This window comes from Dermochelys coriacea, chromosome 3, assembly GCF_009764565.3.
Source record: "Dermochelys coriacea isolate rDerCor1 chromosome 3, rDerCor1.pri.v4, whole genome shotgun sequence".
Taxonomy (NCBI): domain Eukaryota; kingdom Metazoa; phylum Chordata; order Testudines; family Dermochelyidae; genus Dermochelys; species Dermochelys coriacea.
The window spans coordinates 84,983,222-85,000,686 of record NC_050070.1 but is presented as its reverse complement, the minus strand read 5'-3'; the positions used below and the strand labels follow the sequence as shown (position 1 = coordinate 85,000,686).

Genomic DNA, 17,465 nt, shown 5'->3' with positions numbered 1-17,465 from the left:
CTTTAGAAAATAAAATTAACAGTGTGCAGCTCTGTAGTTAATGTTCCATGCCAAAAATATGAGACCTCACAGAAATGTCTGAACAATGTATTCTTTGTTTGGGGACACATACGTATACTACCCTTACAGAGGAAAGAAAATCAAATTAGCTTGGAACTGCCTAATACAAAAATTGGAAAGAGCAAAATAGCAAAATCTACTAGATTATGCAACCCATCGGGCCTTTATTTTGAAAGAACAGGAAATTCTTTTTCCCCTTTCATCCTTATGCCTTAATATAATATATTATATGGCTTCTAAAAAAATTTCATAGAAGAGCAGATACCTCAAAAGTTAATATAACAGCATGCAGTCATAGCATTACTGATATGGCAAATTATCTACACCAATGGCTTTTTTACATCTACAAAAAAACCCAAAAGGTTACTAACCTTCCATAACTTGTTCTTTGAACATTCCACATGACCATTCCACTCCTGCCGGTGTGTGTGCACACCGTACAAAGTCATCAAATTTTTCCCCTCAGTGGTACCCACTGGAGTGGCTTGAGTACCCTCTGTTGCTGCACACCATTGCATGCTGATATAAAGGGCCCAGCCATCCCCAAGCTTCCTCAGTTTCTTCTTGCTGGACAACTCCAATGCAGAGGGGTGGGGGGTTGTGGAATGGACATGTACAACACATTTTGAAGAACATTTACAGAAGGTTAACAACAGTTTTTTTCTTCTTCGAGTGATTACACATGTGCATTCCACTTTTGGTGAGTTACAAGCTATACAGTAGAAGGAGGGATCAGAGTTCACGTACACAGACGGGTGTACAACTCGTCCAAATTTAGCATCATCTTTAGAGTACTGAGTGATGGCATAATGAGATGCAAACATGTGGACTGAAGATTAAGTCACCGTTCTACAAATTTCTTGGATAGAAACTTGTGCAAAGAATGCCACGGAATTGCCTTGCAATCTTGTGGAATGTACCATCACTTTGCTCAGCAGGGAAATGCCTGCCAACCCGTAACATACAAGAATGCAACAAGTTATCCAAGAAAATTCTTTGTGAAGAGATTGGGAGGTCCTTCATTCTGTCTGCAATGGCCACAAATAGTTGAGTAGACAAACTGAATTGTTTAATCCTGTCCTAAAATGCCAAAGCTCTCCTAACATCTAAGAGTGGAGGGGTTGCTTCTCTCTATTGGCATGTGGTTTTGGGTAAAACATAGATTAGTAAACTAACAGGTTTCTATGAAAATGAGACTCTAGAAAGAAATCTCAGATCATAGAAATCTCAGATGAGGGTGCAAGTATATTTTCTCCATAAAGATTATATAAGGTGGTTCAGATGTCCGAGCGGGAAGTTCAGCCATTCTCCAGGCTGAAGTGATAGCTACTAAGAAAGCCACCTTCAGTGATAGGTGCCGTATGTGCTAGAGGCTCATATGGAGGCCCCATGAGCTTTCACAGAACTAGGTTCAAGTCCAGGGGGGTGGGGGTGGGGGCTTATTTGAGGCTACAACCTATCTAGGCCCTTCAGAAATATGATTGTCATATCAGGTGGTGCCTGTTCAGTAGACTCCCCATTCCTCTCTGAAGACACACAGCATGAATGCCACGTACACAATCTGGAAACGGGGGTGGGGGACCCCCATGAGTTCCAAAAAGACTATTGTGGTGAGCCCCAATGACAGCCCAACCACCCAGCCATATACCTGGTGGTACTCTCGCCAGAAGGTCCCTTTCAGGGTAGTAAGACCAGCTACAAGGCTGGGAAATGTAAGAGTCAATCTCTGATTCAGAGGAGAATGAATGAATCTCCCTCTGCTGATCAAGGGGGAGCTGCTCCTGATGGTGCCAGAGACCAGTTCTGTGTCAAAGTAGGATGTAGTACAGCCAACATTGCAGGCTTCTCCTTCAATGGTATCATTGTGCATGAAGGCTGAGGTAAAAGAAATTGTCTTGGTACCAAGAGCTGCACCGATGCTGCTAGTGCCCATCTGTCTTTACTGCAAAAGCCTTCAGCATGGTTGGTATCGAGATGTAGATGGCACTTCTTCAGGCACTGGACTCAAAAGGTACCTGCCTTGGTGCTCGAGTCAAGGGAGCTGGATTCTGCAGTGCCAGAGAAAAGGAGTATTTGGTTTTGGCTGCACTCTACTTATTTCCACACCTAGAGGACTTCAGTGCTGGCGACCTTCCTCTCTTGACAGTCTGCTTATTGGGGAAAGTATACGATGCTGCACCTCAAGCAACGTAGGAGGCACACCCCTAATCGATGCTGAGGCACTAGGAGCTGAGTTTGAATGGCCAGGCTCTGACAGAGGTCTCAGGGACACTTTCTTAAGCAAAAACTTGAGCCTGGCTCCTCTGTCTTTCCTGTCCTAGGCTTAAAGTATTTATAAATCTGATAACAATCCTGAGTATGGGCTTCCCCTAAACATTTTAAGAAGTTTGAATGTGGGTCACTTCTTGTCATTGGCCTAGTGAAAAAGAAACAGGGTTTGAAGCCCAGTGACCAAGGCACCCCTTGGTGCCGAGAAATGGAAAAACCCCAAACTGGGTACTGAGGAAGAAACTTATCCTATCTACACTATTAGCTAAGTATTAATCAACTAGTAAACTATTCACAACTAATTTACAACAAGCACACTGACAGCACTAAGCAATTCCAACTCCTGTCATGTGGCAGAAAGAGGGAGCTGTGGGATCTCGTAGGTGGCTGGGCCCTTTATAAACCAGCACACAGTGGCACATGGCAACAGAGGGCACTTGAGACATCCCAGTGGGTATCACTGAGGGAAAAATTTCTTACAACTGTAAGTGGAGTGCATGTGCAAAACACCAAGAATGGAATACACATGCACAGTCACTTGAAGAAGAATGGTGATACTGTTTTTAAGATAAACATTCAGACCAGATCTTCAGATAGAATTTCTTTCAGTGTTCTAATATAAAATTAAGACTAACTTTAATTTCTGGTGTTACATTCTCAAACTACTTATGACTATCAGCAGGCTTTCTTTTTAGAAATTTATTACACATTTAAATATTTATTATACTTAAATAATACTGCAAACACATACACTATGCTTAGAACATACATAGTTATTACACACTATATTACAACATTCAATCAATAATATACTATCTCACGTAACATCTGCTTTTTCCTACGACCTTAGATACAACCATATATCATCTTGTAATTTTTGTGCATTCTTTTCTGTATTCACTAATTTAGTCAACACTATGATCCTGAATATATTGGACGTTTTTATTCTATAGTTTCCCTTATCTCTATTTCTTCTAAAAATAATGTTGTTAGTACAAATGTACCATACATTTTCTTTTTAACTCATCAACATGTTTTTTTTTAGATTTAGTTCAGGGGAGAAGTCAGTTATTTACAAAGTTGCTTAAGATGCAAATTAATGTTTGTTATACAAGTCAGAAAATTTTCACTATTATTCTAAACTATTCCTAATCTGTACTATGTTTCAGTGTGTACTCTCACATAAGCAATTTCATAGATTCTGTTTGTCTGACATACACAGGGCAATACACAGTAATACAAGATGCTACCGATACTATAATAAATATATTTAAGGCCAGATTCAAAGTCCACTGAAGTCAGTAAGAATCTTTCTATTTACTTCAAATAGGCCTTGGATCCTTTATACTCTCTTTTTGAGTACAGGTAGGTACTTGGGTTTTATCCCTATGCCTCACAACTCAAGAGCCATGTATGGCTTGTGTGTCCCCTTCAAGTCATTGTTCATCTTGAACTAAGTAATTATGTATTTTGTTGTTAATTGCATTGTACTCTACAATGTTGATGTTATTATGCCAATACAATATCTTAAATTCCATATTTTATATACAAATCTTACCCCACCACTGATTTTCCAGTTTCATCAGGTTTCCGCACTGTAAATGGACTTGGATCAATTCCAACATTCTTGGGCATGAAATCTCTGAAAGAGGGGGAAAAATCAGCCATAAAATAAAGCTCAACGTGTGAAATATGCTTCTGAAATTATATTTTGTCAGGTTTTGCTGAAAATTCTTCACATCTACAAGTCTGAACATCCTGTAACATTTAGTTCTGAATTTAAAAATTGTTGTCATGAATTAAAAAGGATTGTCTAGGTTAAACTTTGATTACAGGTCACAAACAGTCAAGGAAAAATTAAAATCCAAAGAGATTTAAGAAGCCTTCAGTTGTACCACACAGACCCACAAAACATGACTATTCACAGAGTTGTCACTTGTGAAGTAGGGTGGGGATAACGGAGATCCAACAATCTTATTTTCATGATGGTGTTCATGACTCTCAAATTAGTTTAAATGGCCATTTTAGATATCGTTTCCACAAAAGCCATTAGCCAAAGCATGCATGCTCAAAATATTTTTTTAAAATACTCAGTTGGCATGATCCAAGGTGTCATGGCTGCCAGCCGGAAAACACTCCAGCTGATTGTTTTAATCAACTCCAAGTGCACACAATCTTGAAATAAAAACAGAATATATCTACATGGTACTGCAGTCCAGACTATGAGTGTGTGACTTGTAGAACACTCTAACATGTTGCATTCTACAGGCCCCACATAGACACGGCTGGCATGCACAAAAGGTACTTAGTTCATGTTAACATAGTCCTGTTTTAAATGGGACTACCTCAGAATGAACTAGGTACCTTTTAGTTCACGCCAGCAGAATCTAGGTGTCTACATGGGGCTTTGTTAGAGAGCAACAGGTTAGAACAGTCTATAATTCACACCCTGTAGTCTGGACTATGGCCTTGTGTAGACAAAACTGCATGAATTCAAATGAAGTAGTCTACATCAGTGTTTCTCAAGCTATCTGATGTGGGAGACTGGCAATTTTTTTTCCCCAATGTGTGCGTAGACCAGCAGCCGATGGCTCGCGGACCGGCACCGGTCCACAGACCACCACTTTGAGTAGCACTGGTCTACATTATCTAAACGTCCTCTTTCCAGCTGAATAAAGCTCTAAACCAGAAGTTCTCAATCGGGGTGGCACATCAAATTTTTGGGGTAGGAGGGCAGTGAACTTTCTAATAATTCAGTAATTATAGTAAAAGTGTGGGGGCCAAGTGCCAGCTTGCAATGCCACTCACTTAAATCTGGCTCAGCCACCCTCCATCACACAGATGGAGGGACAGCTGGTCCAAATTTGAGTGGTGTTGTGACCCTGCACAACCCTGTCATTTACTCAAATCTCTCACTGACTAACATCAGCAGCACTAATACAGGTAAGGTGTGTTTTTATAGCATCATTTGATTTGTATTTTGAGTAATTTGCCTGGTATGTCCTGAACAAATGCATTAGTAACACTATTAACACAGTCCACCCCACTATTGTAAGGCGGTGGTAGGGGCTCCAAGTAAAAACAAATACTAAAGTGGGACAAGATTCAAAAAGGCTGCACTAAAGTAAGTTTCAGGTTATGTATTAGAACTGTGAAATCTAAATTATATTATTTATAACTCCGCAAAATATACCGTATAGAATTGGTCATTGCCAAGCAAAAGGTGTCATCAAAACTGCTTAATTCATATGGCCGAAAGAACTCATTATGAATATCAATCTCTTCTTCATATTTGTGAAATTTCTTCACTACCAACTTCCTTCTGTTTTCAGTGCATGTCACTGAAAAAAAAAAAAAGACAACATGTTCTGTTGCAAATCATTAGCACATTTGGAAAAAACCTATTTGCATACTCCCGTAATAACACTTCCATATGTTTTTTCTATAGCACAAGAAATATGATCTAAAAACAAGACATATATATTTGAGGGGATACATTATAAAAGTTAACTAGTTAATTTGATTCCCTTTTAAATTGACATTTCTGATTTGAACAGTCTCTCCGCTGGAGAAGTGGTGATGCGTCTTCCAATTATATTTGAATTATCAGCTAGACTATCCTTGTGCATCATCAGTTTACAATACTTCAAGCCACATATGAATGGGAAAGACAAAAAACTATTTGAAATGCTTCCCTGCATGTGAACTTATAGAAGCCAAAGTCATATCCACATGTCTACACCACATGTACAATATCTGGCTCAACAGTTGATGGACATTTGGCAGGTGTGATGCAGGCATCTCATACATGCTAGTGAAACCCACAGCTCATTGAGAAGGAAATCAGCTGTTATAATTGCACAGCTTTCATCAGTTTGTTAATTTGCGATTAAAGGAATACATGCAAACCATTCAATGGCTGAATAAAAATAATCAGTATTTTTCCAAAATAGTCTCTAAAACAAAAAGAACACAGAGCACTTACCCTCATCATAAGGCAGTGGTAAATGATTTAATACACCTCGTGTCCACCAGTAGGTATAGCTATGGGGGGGAAATGGAATTGAGTTTACTAAAGTATTTTATATAGAAAATAAATATTAAATCTACTATCACATCTAAAAACATGTACACCACTTTGTATGCACTGTATGGGGTCCAAATTGTGCATGGTGGTTTATACTGCAAGGGTGTGAGAAAGGAAAGAACAATCCTTGGCCTGAGAAGTTTAACAGTTCCCAGTCGTGCAACTGAACCTTTGTGGACAGACCCCTGAAGTCAGTGGGGCTCTATGCAGGTGCAGCAGTCTGCCTACACAGAACTACATTTATTTCAGGTGTCCAACTGTTTGGTAGCAGTTGCGGGATTGGGGCCTAAAACATAATGCATGGAGGGAGATCAAAGCAGCATGTGGAGAAGGTGTGTGAGAAGACAATAGTGATAACAATACAAAACTATCCGATAAGCTTACTGGTTAATATCTTTCTGGTCCCTTTTTTTAAATATCGTTAACATTAAGGTTTTAAAATTTGAAGAGTGTGGAGATCAGCAATAATATTTATCAATAAATATTTGGCAAACTTTGACAATTTGCAAAGTTTTGTGAAAAATACAAAATAAGTTGGCTTGCTGACAGGAGCGTTGATATTCTTAAAAAGACACTGACAGGAGATTTGTTAATCATACAGGTCTGAGAACCAGAGTGCTTCATTACTGGAATATTTAACAGCAAAGATAAAGTGCTCTAGCTGCTCTCACTGAATGAAAACAAATAATACTGGAAAACAAAATTAAGCATAAATGAAGCATGCTTTTTCTTTCAGCTATTCATATTTATATGTTTCCATCTTTTCCTCATAATTATATCTAATTTTTTTCTAAATTATACCGACACCATTCCTGGAAGAGAAAAAAAAAGTTATCTTTATGGCTTTTATTTGAGACACACATATGATCTTTAATATTTAGGATCAGATCCTACCTAGGCTAATGCAGTGATCAGCAGCAGACACTGTGGGAGTTCTGCTACCCAGATCCCTGTCATGTAAGTTTTTATACCACGCTCATTGCAGTAGTATCTGAGAGCCTTCCAGGTGTGCACTAAGGAACACATCCATCACATGTTGTTTGTTCTCTCATCCTTTCCCCCCGAAGCAGAATTGTGTGCAGTAAAGTGTCTTGTTTTGGTAGGGTGTGTGTTATTTTATTTTTTTCCTCTCTTTTTTAAAATATAAATATACTTTTTATATGTTAGAGAAGGCACAGCCAAAGAAACGCGCCTTGCACTTGTAGCGGAAACTGGTGAGGTTTGAGACAGTCATTAGTTCCTCCACAGTCTCAAACTGCACTCGGAGAAAGTTCTGTCTCCTGGACAGACAAGCTTTACTTTTATTGCTGAGAGATCCATTGCACCAGAGAAGCATAATTTTGGCCATGGTCTTTTAGGTATCAGAGCCCCAGGCCATAGAGTGCTTTGAAGAGAAGGACAAAGACCTTGAACTTGCTTCAAAATTCTGTGGTAAGCCAAAGTAAAGACTTGAGGACTATGCTCATGATAGTCTGTGTTGCTGAGGAGATGCACTGCAGTGTTATGAACTAGCTGGAATTTCCTAAGTGCTAAAGCCCTCATGATCAGAGACACTGCATTGTTGTAATCCAGTTGAGAGGTGACAAAGGCATGAATAACTAAGGTCGGGACTTCATCTATCAGAATCGAATGGAGTTTCCTTGCCAAGGAAAGATAGAAAGCATTTCTCACAGATACTATGTGAGAACTTAGTGTCAGAGGAATTCAAGAGAACTCCTAGACGATAGACTGACATGACTAATTGTGGTTGTAGATCTTCAACGAACAAAGACTGCACTGTGGCTGCAAGCTCTTCAAAATACTTTCCTCTGGCCACCAGCATCACTTCTGTCTTCCTTGCGTTTGGCTTCAGGCAGCTGTTCTTCATCCAAGAGCTGATCTCACCTAAGCACTGTCTTGCTGCTGGCACTGAGCAGGAGCTGGGTGACGGGGGAAAAGTCCATGATTCCAGACTCCTTCTATTTTGTTCTCTCTCCATGAATTCAAGAGGAAGTGTATAACACTCATTAGGAAATATTTTCTTTCTGAACGAGAGATGGGAAAGGCCTGGGAAGTGGAAAGAAGTTTCTGTTACTGCAAGTTACTTCTTCCCTCTCTTCCCATGGCCCCAGAGATAGTATTTTTCTATCATCATCATTTTATTGCCATAGTGGCCAAGGGCCCCAGTCATGATTGGAACCCCTGTGGCTGCCTGCCTTCCCTATACAGCTACTTATCTTGTGGTGTGATGCAGCCCAGCCTCCACCACCTTCCAGGTTGAGCAGATTCAGCGCTCCAGTTAGCTACGTAACATTTCCACTATTTCTGCAGTATCCAGAGTCCAAAATTGACAAAACAAAACAACTCTTCTGTCCCTTCTGGGTTCTTTGCACCTCCCAGGCTCTAGAGTGTACCAAGAAAACAAATGATTCCACCCTATTCGCTCATGCAAGTTTAAGTCAACTGTTGGTTGCCAAACACGGCAATCATCTTGGACCAGGCCTACCTTCCATTGCAGGAGCTCTGATAGGCTACAATCTTCCTCAGTTCCTGGCTCCAGCCAGGTTTCTCTCCCACAGTAAGAGACCTGAAGGTCTGCTTTCCCAGCCAGCGTCCAACTGACAGGGGTTCGCCCCTTTTAGCTCCTTCCTTGAAGCCTGACACATGCTCCTGGTGTCATGGGTGGGGTTGATTTGGCCCCCAGTCACATATAAACCCCTTCCAGACTCAAATATGGTTTGTACACACAATCACAGCCCCAGTTTCCTTGTGCTGTACAAATACATCAGATTGTGTCTTCTTAAGGTTTCAGAGTAGCAGCCGTGTTAGTCTGTATTCGCAAAAAGAAAAGGAGTACTTGTGGCACCTTAGAGACTAACAAATTTATTAGAGCATAAGCTTTCCGATGCATCCGATGAAGTGAGCTGTAGCTCACGAAAGCTTATGCTCTAATAAATTTGTTAGTCTCTAAGGTGCCACAAGTACTCCTTTTTTTTTTTGTCTTCTTAAGAAATCACAATTTAATATGACATAAGGAAACAGACTGGCAATATAGATATAGAAATATATATCTATATCAGTTATCTACAGTACCTACTGTACTTAGAAGGCATTATTTCCACATAAAGTAAATTTTCCTGTATATTATGAACTCTAATCAGAGAAACTAAAAACAAATTCTGACCAGAAAAAAAAATTTATATATATACACACACACACACACACACGGAGAACAGTTAACAGATAATAGCTCATCTTAATTAGCCTCTTACTCTTCCTTTTCACGTGTGTGCACGCGCTTACTATATGCTCCATTCTATGCATCCGATGAAGTGGGCTGTAGTCCACGAAAGCTTATGCCCAAATACATTTGTTAGTCTCTAAGGTGCTACAAATACTCCTGTTCTTTTTGTGGATACAGTCTAACATGGCTGCTACTCTGAAACAGGAGAAAAATAGTAAGTAGCAATTTTAACTTTCTAATTCAAAGAAAAACAAAACATGCAAGAACACAAAAGGTAAGACAGCTTTTGAAATAAACAAGATAATGAATTAAAGGGAAACTGAGACATTCATTTGAGAAATCACCTTTGCAACACATAGTTGAATTCACTTTGCCACACAGCATTACACAGAAATGTTCAGAATCAGTGGACAATAAAGTGAAGAAAGATGTTGCACATATTTTATGGCACCTTAGAGACTAACAAATTTGTTAGTCTCTAAGGTGCCACAAGTACTCCTTTTCTTTTTGCGAATACAGACTAACACGGCTGCTACTCTGAAACACATATTTTATGCGGCCAGACTAACTGGAGGTTGGCTGCTTGGCTGATATGAACGATGTAGCCAATGATTTTAGTTTACTGTTCATTTATTGTGCGATGTGATTGACTGACATGTCATAGCATATATAATTATTATATGTTAAACAGAGTTAATTTGTGGGAGTATAGAGGTATAAGATTGATCACTATTTAGAGGAACCATGTATTAGATGCAAGTAAGACAAGCTGAAATGCAAAAACCTGTAGGCTAAGGCCCGCAAGATTTTAGATTAGCTATTTTAGGCCTTGGAGATAAGAAATGCTGACATAAGTGACCGAAGAATAACCCGACGCCCTAAGATTATGGGAAAAGATGTACCAATGGGTGATTAGTGAAAAATTAACAGTAAGAGTAATTTTTTGTTTACAAAATACCCAGTAATCACATTTTTTTTTAACATATGCCCTAACTGCAGGGTGCACTATGTGCAGAAGTGCTAATGAGGCTAATAGCTAATATATAGTCAGAATCACATTATAAAAGAGAGTGCCTAGATTAGGAAAATTTAGCTCCCTATGAGACACTCCAGCAGGAACCATCCCTCTACTGATAATCAATCCATGAGTAACCCATCAGTAACACTATTGTTAAGAATGCGAGTATAACTATATTTGTAACTTGTGCATAGATCTGTATAGAGTTTCTATATGCTTGGGTATTCATAACTTTAATTGTAACTTTAATAAAACTTGTAAAAGAAACTAAACCTTGGTACTTGTCACTATCCTTGGCCTTGGTGTGTTCCTACAGACTCTAAATCTGAAGCAATTAGAAGAGACTTTCACTCTGTTAAGCTTGAAACTGTAGCCGTCAAAGCCAAACCCATGGTGATGTAATACCACATTACAAAATTCACTTTAAATAAAATAAAAGGCTACAACAAGCATAAAAAAACCCTTCAAGAGACAATGTCAGGGAATGTTGTGAAGGTCCAAAGTATAACTGAATTCAAAAAAAAGAATCAGACAAGTTCATGGAGGATAGGTCCATCAATGGCTATTAGCCAAGATGGTCAGGGATACAATTTCATGCTCTAGGTGTCCCTAAACCTCTGACTACCAGAAGCTGGATGAGAGGAGATGGCTCACTGGATAGTTGCTCTGTTCTGTTCACTTCCTCTGAAGCATCTGGCACTGGCCACTGTCAAAGGACAGGATACTGGGCTAGATGTACAATTGGTTTGACCCAGTATGGCCATTGTTATGTTCTTATGTAATGCTGCTTATGAAAACAGATGAAATACAATAGAAAATGGTCATTTAGAAACAGTTCTTTTGGACGCAGGATGACCTCACAAAAGCTTATGCTCAAATAAATTTGTTAATCTCTAAGGTGCCACAAGTATTCCTTTTCTTTTAGTGTTAAGATGAAACCAGTGGCTATATGGATTTTTTTAAGGGACCTGAATCTTCTCCAGATAAAATCTAAAGCAGAATTTCAAATCCAATAACTGAAGTGACCAAGCCCACAAAAGGATGGACAAGTAAGCAGGATCAAAATAATGTCGGAACATTAACAAAATCAGGTGAAGCACCAGTAGCAGCTTTGAAAGGGTCTCTCTAGAAAGTTTCCAATATCACCTGTTCTTATAAAATTAGTATAATGTAGAGACGTGGTCAGTCATTACAATTCTAAACAGTCATTCAATATGCTGAAGTTATCCTCAAAAATCATCTCCCATATCAAGTACTTCGGCTTTATTATTGTTTATAAACTACAATGCACAAATGGGGTGACAGATAAAACTGGATTGATACAATCTTCAAATTGGACTAGATTGGGATGGGGTCTGGAGGTGGGTAAGAAATAGAAATGCACATTTCTTGGTCTACATTTTCTGAGCATGCACTCCTGAAAACTGGTTGTGTCCCAGAAAAAACTAAATGCTAATCACAGTATTTCAAATACATTGCTACATCAATAAATATGACTAGCTGAAATTTAACAAATACTTTTAGCCTGCAGATTAATGAAATGCTGGTAACTGGACTTCAATAAAATAGCAGATCACTTCAAACTGCAAGCTTCATTCATATGAAATTTCATCTTTTTAATCTGTCCTTTTCCATCATGTGGACACAGTTAATGTCAGACATTTCATAAAAGGAGATTATGATAATTAATGCTTTTACAAATGTTTAAAATATGGCAATGACGTATTTGTTTCAAATAACCCACCTTTGCAAGGCAGAGTAATTTACCTGCTTATTTTGCAAAGTGAAATGTATTTGAGACAGTTGTTCAAAATCAATTTAAAGGTTTTTAAATTCTGAACATGTATTATGAAAGTGAATGATAATAGGAAACTACAAAATACCTTCTCCTTGTCTGTGAAAGACTCATAGTATTCTTGTGATGCAAGTAAAAGTCTGTAGGAAGTTCCCAAAGATGAGGTTTTCCTTCTGCAGGCTGGAATACTCCCAAAAATACGTTAATTGAGTCTTGCCTGTCAGCATCTGTAAAAAAAGAGGTACACCGGGATGTTCTGTTTATGCTCACAAAAATATGATGCAAAAAGAAAATGAGTACTTGTGGCACCTTAGAGACTAACAAATTTATTAGAGCATAAGCTTTCGTGAGCTACAGCTCACTTCATCGGATGCATCCGATGAAGTGAGCTGTAGCTCACGAAAGCTTATGCTCTAATAAATTTGTTAGTCTCTAAGGTGCCACAAGTACTCATTTTCTTTTTGCGAATACAGACTAACACGGCTGCTACTCTGAAAAATATGATGGAGGCAGTAGTAACAACACCATAGTTATGAAACCTACACTTAAAGCAAGACTAAAATCCCACTGTTTTACACTTCAGGGCTTGAACTTAAACTTTCCAGACAACAATTGACATTTTTAAGTACTAATGTTTAAAACTATTCTGCTGCAAAAGTTAGTAAAGTGCTCCCTTTTGAGATATTTTGACTTATTTTCTTCACATTTCTTATGATTCTTCTGTCTAAATAATAGTCTCTACAAACTTCATACTTCACACACAGCCGCCTTCCAATAACAACGAAAACATTTGAACTTTTAAAGCTACATACAAAAAGATTTGTTCCGTTTGTTTGGAATAACCAGAGTTTAATCACAATTAGCTAATACAACTGCTCAGATACATCAGCTAATACCAGAGGTGCCAGATTTACTCTGAGGCTTTTTGGAACACTTATGTGAAAAAAATTAGGGTGGAATTAAGGATGCTGCTTGTAGCAGCACCAAGTGTCAAAGGTACAAAACCAAACACAGATAATGCATCTGGGGTAGTTTCTTGAATGCTTGCTGTGCATTTCAGATGCACCTTTGTGCATATTACAGTAATAATAGTGGTACACGCTGAAGTAACATTTAGTAACACTAACAGCCATGACCAGGTGCGACCATGACATAGGCCATTTTCTAACTCATTCACAAGCACTTCTGAAACCTTTTTGCATACTTTTTTGGTATATTTGGCTCATTTTGTCAATGGGGTTTGGGGTGCTCAATTCACCACCCAAGCCACAGGCATTGTGTTGCATTTTAACTGCCCCAGTTGGACCCTGCTGGACTGTATTAATGCACTGTAGACCATATTAATGAACTACAAAGGGGACAGGGATAACTCAGTGGTTTGAGCATTGGCCTGCTAAATCCAGGGTTGTGAGTTCAATCCTTGAGGGGGCCATTTAGGGATCTGGGGCAAAAATTGGGGATTGGTCCTGCTTTGAGCAGGGGGTTGGACTAGATTACCTCCTGATTACCACCTCCCTTCCAACCCTGAGATTCTTTGATTCTAACCATAAGCTTTGGCTTGAGTGGTGAATCCAGCACCTCAACCCACTCAAAATCACCACAGTTTGCCACCTATCAGAATGACCTTCACTTCACAGTCTGTGCATGTGCCACAGAGGCAGGGTTGTCCCCAGAAATTTATCTTTTGGTATACTGTGATGTCATCCTGCCCCCCAAGGTGAGAGGTGGGGTGAGGGGTCACCAGGTGCCCCTGGAGGGATAGGTGTCAGTTAGCCAGGTGCTTGAGTGGAATGGAGTGTCTGGTTGGTCTGAAAGATGCATTTGATGAGTTTCATAGAGCATGGAACAGACTTGTTGGGGTGGGGAGGAGAGGAGATGGAGGTGAAGCGGGCTGCTTGATGAGGTGGGAGGAGTGGAGATGAGCAGATAAAGAGTAGGTGCCCAGTGTCAGCTGATCTTAGGGAGATGAGGGACTAATATCAGGTGCAGGTGGCACTGGGGTTGATGGAGATATTTACTGGTGTTGCAGGCAGCTGCTCAGCCTGTCCCAGACCCAGAGCCATCTGGCTGGGACAGTGCCAGGTACCATTAGCTGTGCTGAGGAAAAAGGCACGGGGGAGAGTGCACCTCACCCACTGTACTCTGTTGGTCCTCTTGGCCAAGCACTCTGCTCCCTGCAGCAGTGGTGCAAGCAATGACCATGTGTTTGGGCCCTGTGCAGGTGCACTGGCCTGGGACAGGCTCCCCCGCCCAGCGAATCCCACTGATGCAACCAAGGAGCCAACCTGTAAGCCTCCCCGAGTGTGACTGCCAAAATGGTATACACTATGCATGGCATGCATATGGCTGTGCTGTGGGCAACCACACAGGACACTAGCGGTGGTGAAAAATGCCGTCGTAGCCATGGCACTGTGTTCACTGGAGTTGAGTGGTGAACGACACACAACAGACAATCCTCCCATTTTTAAATATAATTGCAAAATGTGTAGATTTAAGCCTGATTTAGTAATTTCATAAATACATTTAAAAATCAAGATGGCTTTCCATGAGCTCTCCAACATACAGAAAGCAGAACCAGGGGAACCAAGTATCTATGCAACTCCACAATGGAGCAAAGTTACCCCATGACTGATACCTCGGTGCACCATGGGGCACACAGCAGCGGAAAAATCCATCAAGCACTGATGCCTCAGCCTGGGCTTCAGGAAACCCACACGGCATCAGTCAACTGCTCAATGAAAACTCAGCTACTCATCTGGCTTCCTATATCCCCAATAGCCGTGCTCTCTTCCCTGCAAGATGGAACATCTTCATAGAGTCAAGAGGCTTGCAAGTGGCTGTGAAAAGGAGGGTGTGTGTATGTTGAACAGAGGTGCGTGGAAATTTGGTGGAGGCAGGGTTGTGGAGAGGCATGGGACTTTAACAGGCTATGGATGGTGCTCAGGAGGAGGTGAGTGGAGACTGGAGGCTTGTGTGAAGACTATAATAAAAAAGCAGGGTGTGCCCTGTAAGGCATCAGGAATGGAAAAAGCAGAGGGGAGACTCTACTCTGATGAGCCAAAGGTGCAGCTCCTCTCTCTTCTGCTTTCATACATTCATCAATTATAAAGCCAGAAGGGACCACTTGTTTAACTAGCCTTATCCCCTGTATAACAAACGCCACAGGACTTCCCTGAATTAATGCCTTTTTGAACTAGAGTATACCGTTTAGGAAAAGCATCCAATCTTGATTTAAAGATTGCCAGGGATGAAGAATCCACCACAACCCTAAGTAAGTTGTTCCTATGACTGATTACCTTTCCAGTCTGAATTTGTCCAGCTTCAGCCTCCAGCCATTGGATTGTGTTATAACTGTCTGCTAGACTGAAGAGCTCTATCAAATTTCTGTTCCTCAAGTAGGTATTTCTAGACTGTGACCAAGACACCCCTTAATCTTCTCTTTATTAAGATAAACGGACTGAGCTCCTTGAGTCTCTCACTATAAATAGGCTTGGAGGGATTAAACGTTTATCAGTGTGAGTAAGTGTCGGTAAATGTTGATTTCACCGTACACACACAGACAGATGGAAAAAGTATTTCTATCAATAACTGAAATTTACAGATAGGCAAAGGAAATGCTGCTTGGGAACAGAGTTTGATATAAGAACATTTACTTTGTGTATTGTGGCATGTGATGTTGACAATTTTTGGAATGATTATAAAGCTTTAACTTTTTGAATTTCAATGTCTTCTGTCATTAAAGAATTATTGTCTCATCCCCACACCCATAATTTCCCACAGCTGTGCACCGCTTAGACATAAACAGATATTAACCATCAACATTTTTAAAAATAAAAATCAAATTCAGCTAAGCCTAACTATAAGGCGTGTTTTCCAAGTCTTTAATCATTCTTGTGGCCCTCACCTGAACCCTCACCAATTTACCAACATCCTCCTTCACCTACCAGCCTCACTTTTTCTCCCCACACACAACTTCTTCCTATCCCCTTGTTTGCCCCCTCTGACATTCCACCAGGATCCCCCATACCCATGTCCCTTCACAGAGCCCTGCTTCTCAACATGCTCCCTTCACCTGCTTCCTTGCTCCTCACCATGTCCCCTATTTCCTTAACAGATTCAGCTTATAAAGACTGTTTCTTGATGTATACAGTAGGTCCCTTTAGGCATGCAGGCTGCATTTCCTCTGCAAAATGGTTAGTCTGCTAAGACTTAATCCACAGATGGTCAGAGAATGAGGAGGACTATGAGAGCATGCTAGAAACAATAAAAAGTTTTGAAATAAACCTGGATGATGATACAGCAAACTTTTTTTTTTTTAAAGTAAAGAAGGGCGGAGTTAAACTCCAAATACAGAAGCACATAATATACAGGACTCATTCATTCTTGTTGAACCGCTGGTAGGTAGTATGAATAAAAGTGCTAAATAAAACCCCAAAAGCTGTGTTGCTCAGGAGAATGAGGGCTCTAAAACAAAACATGACTTTGTAAGAGCAATGGCTTACGCATCTTTAATGAATTTTTTTTTTAAAAAAACCCTCTATAGAGAGATTAACTTTTTTACACATTAGTTTCAAAATGCTTGCAATTCCTGATATATAAAACAATGATTAAATGTTGTCTTGTTTCAGTGTAATTTATTGAACTAACTCAGTATCTTACTATTTAAATGAAAGATGATAAAATACAATTTATTATGTTCTACTGAAAAGCTGTTTTGGAATTTAGGCAAATATTTCTTAGTGAATTATATAACAAATCTCTAAGTTGCCAACAGCAACTATACTCTAAATGGACTATATAGTTTTCTTTAGTAGCAGAAAAATGTCAGTGTTAAAACACTGTAATGCATCAGGGTTCTAGCTTTCTTTCTGTACTTATAAACATAAGCATGAAGTTGTATGTTAAATTTAACAAAAGGTGAAGAACGGTTATCAATGGATTTCTTGTTGTCATTTTATCCCTAAATTCAGTTTGAAACCAGATTTAAAATATAATCTGAGAGATCTTCTACAGA

At 39.7% G+C, this 17,465-nt stretch overlaps 1 protein-coding gene across 4 annotated transcripts in view; it reads right to left on the bottom strand.

The window, feature by feature from the left end:
* FIG4 (FIG4 phosphoinositide 5-phosphatase) overlaps positions 1 to 17,465 on the bottom strand; it is a 179,683-nt gene that overhangs the window by 61,128 nt on the left and 101,090 nt on the right. For all 4 annotated transcript variants that reach the window (XM_038394854.2, XM_043510795.1, XM_043510794.1 and 1 more), the window contains 4 exons: positions 12,540 to 12,678; positions 6,314 to 6,372; positions 5,522 to 5,669; positions 3,887 to 3,970 (listed from right to left, as the gene is read on the bottom strand). In XM_038394854.2, coding sequence (XP_038250782.1) covers positions 3,887 to 3,970; positions 5,522 to 5,669; positions 6,314 to 6,372; positions 12,540 to 12,678 — 430 coding nt within the window. The remainder of the gene's footprint in view (positions 1 to 3,886; positions 3,971 to 5,521; positions 5,670 to 6,313; positions 6,373 to 12,539; positions 12,679 to 17,465) is intronic.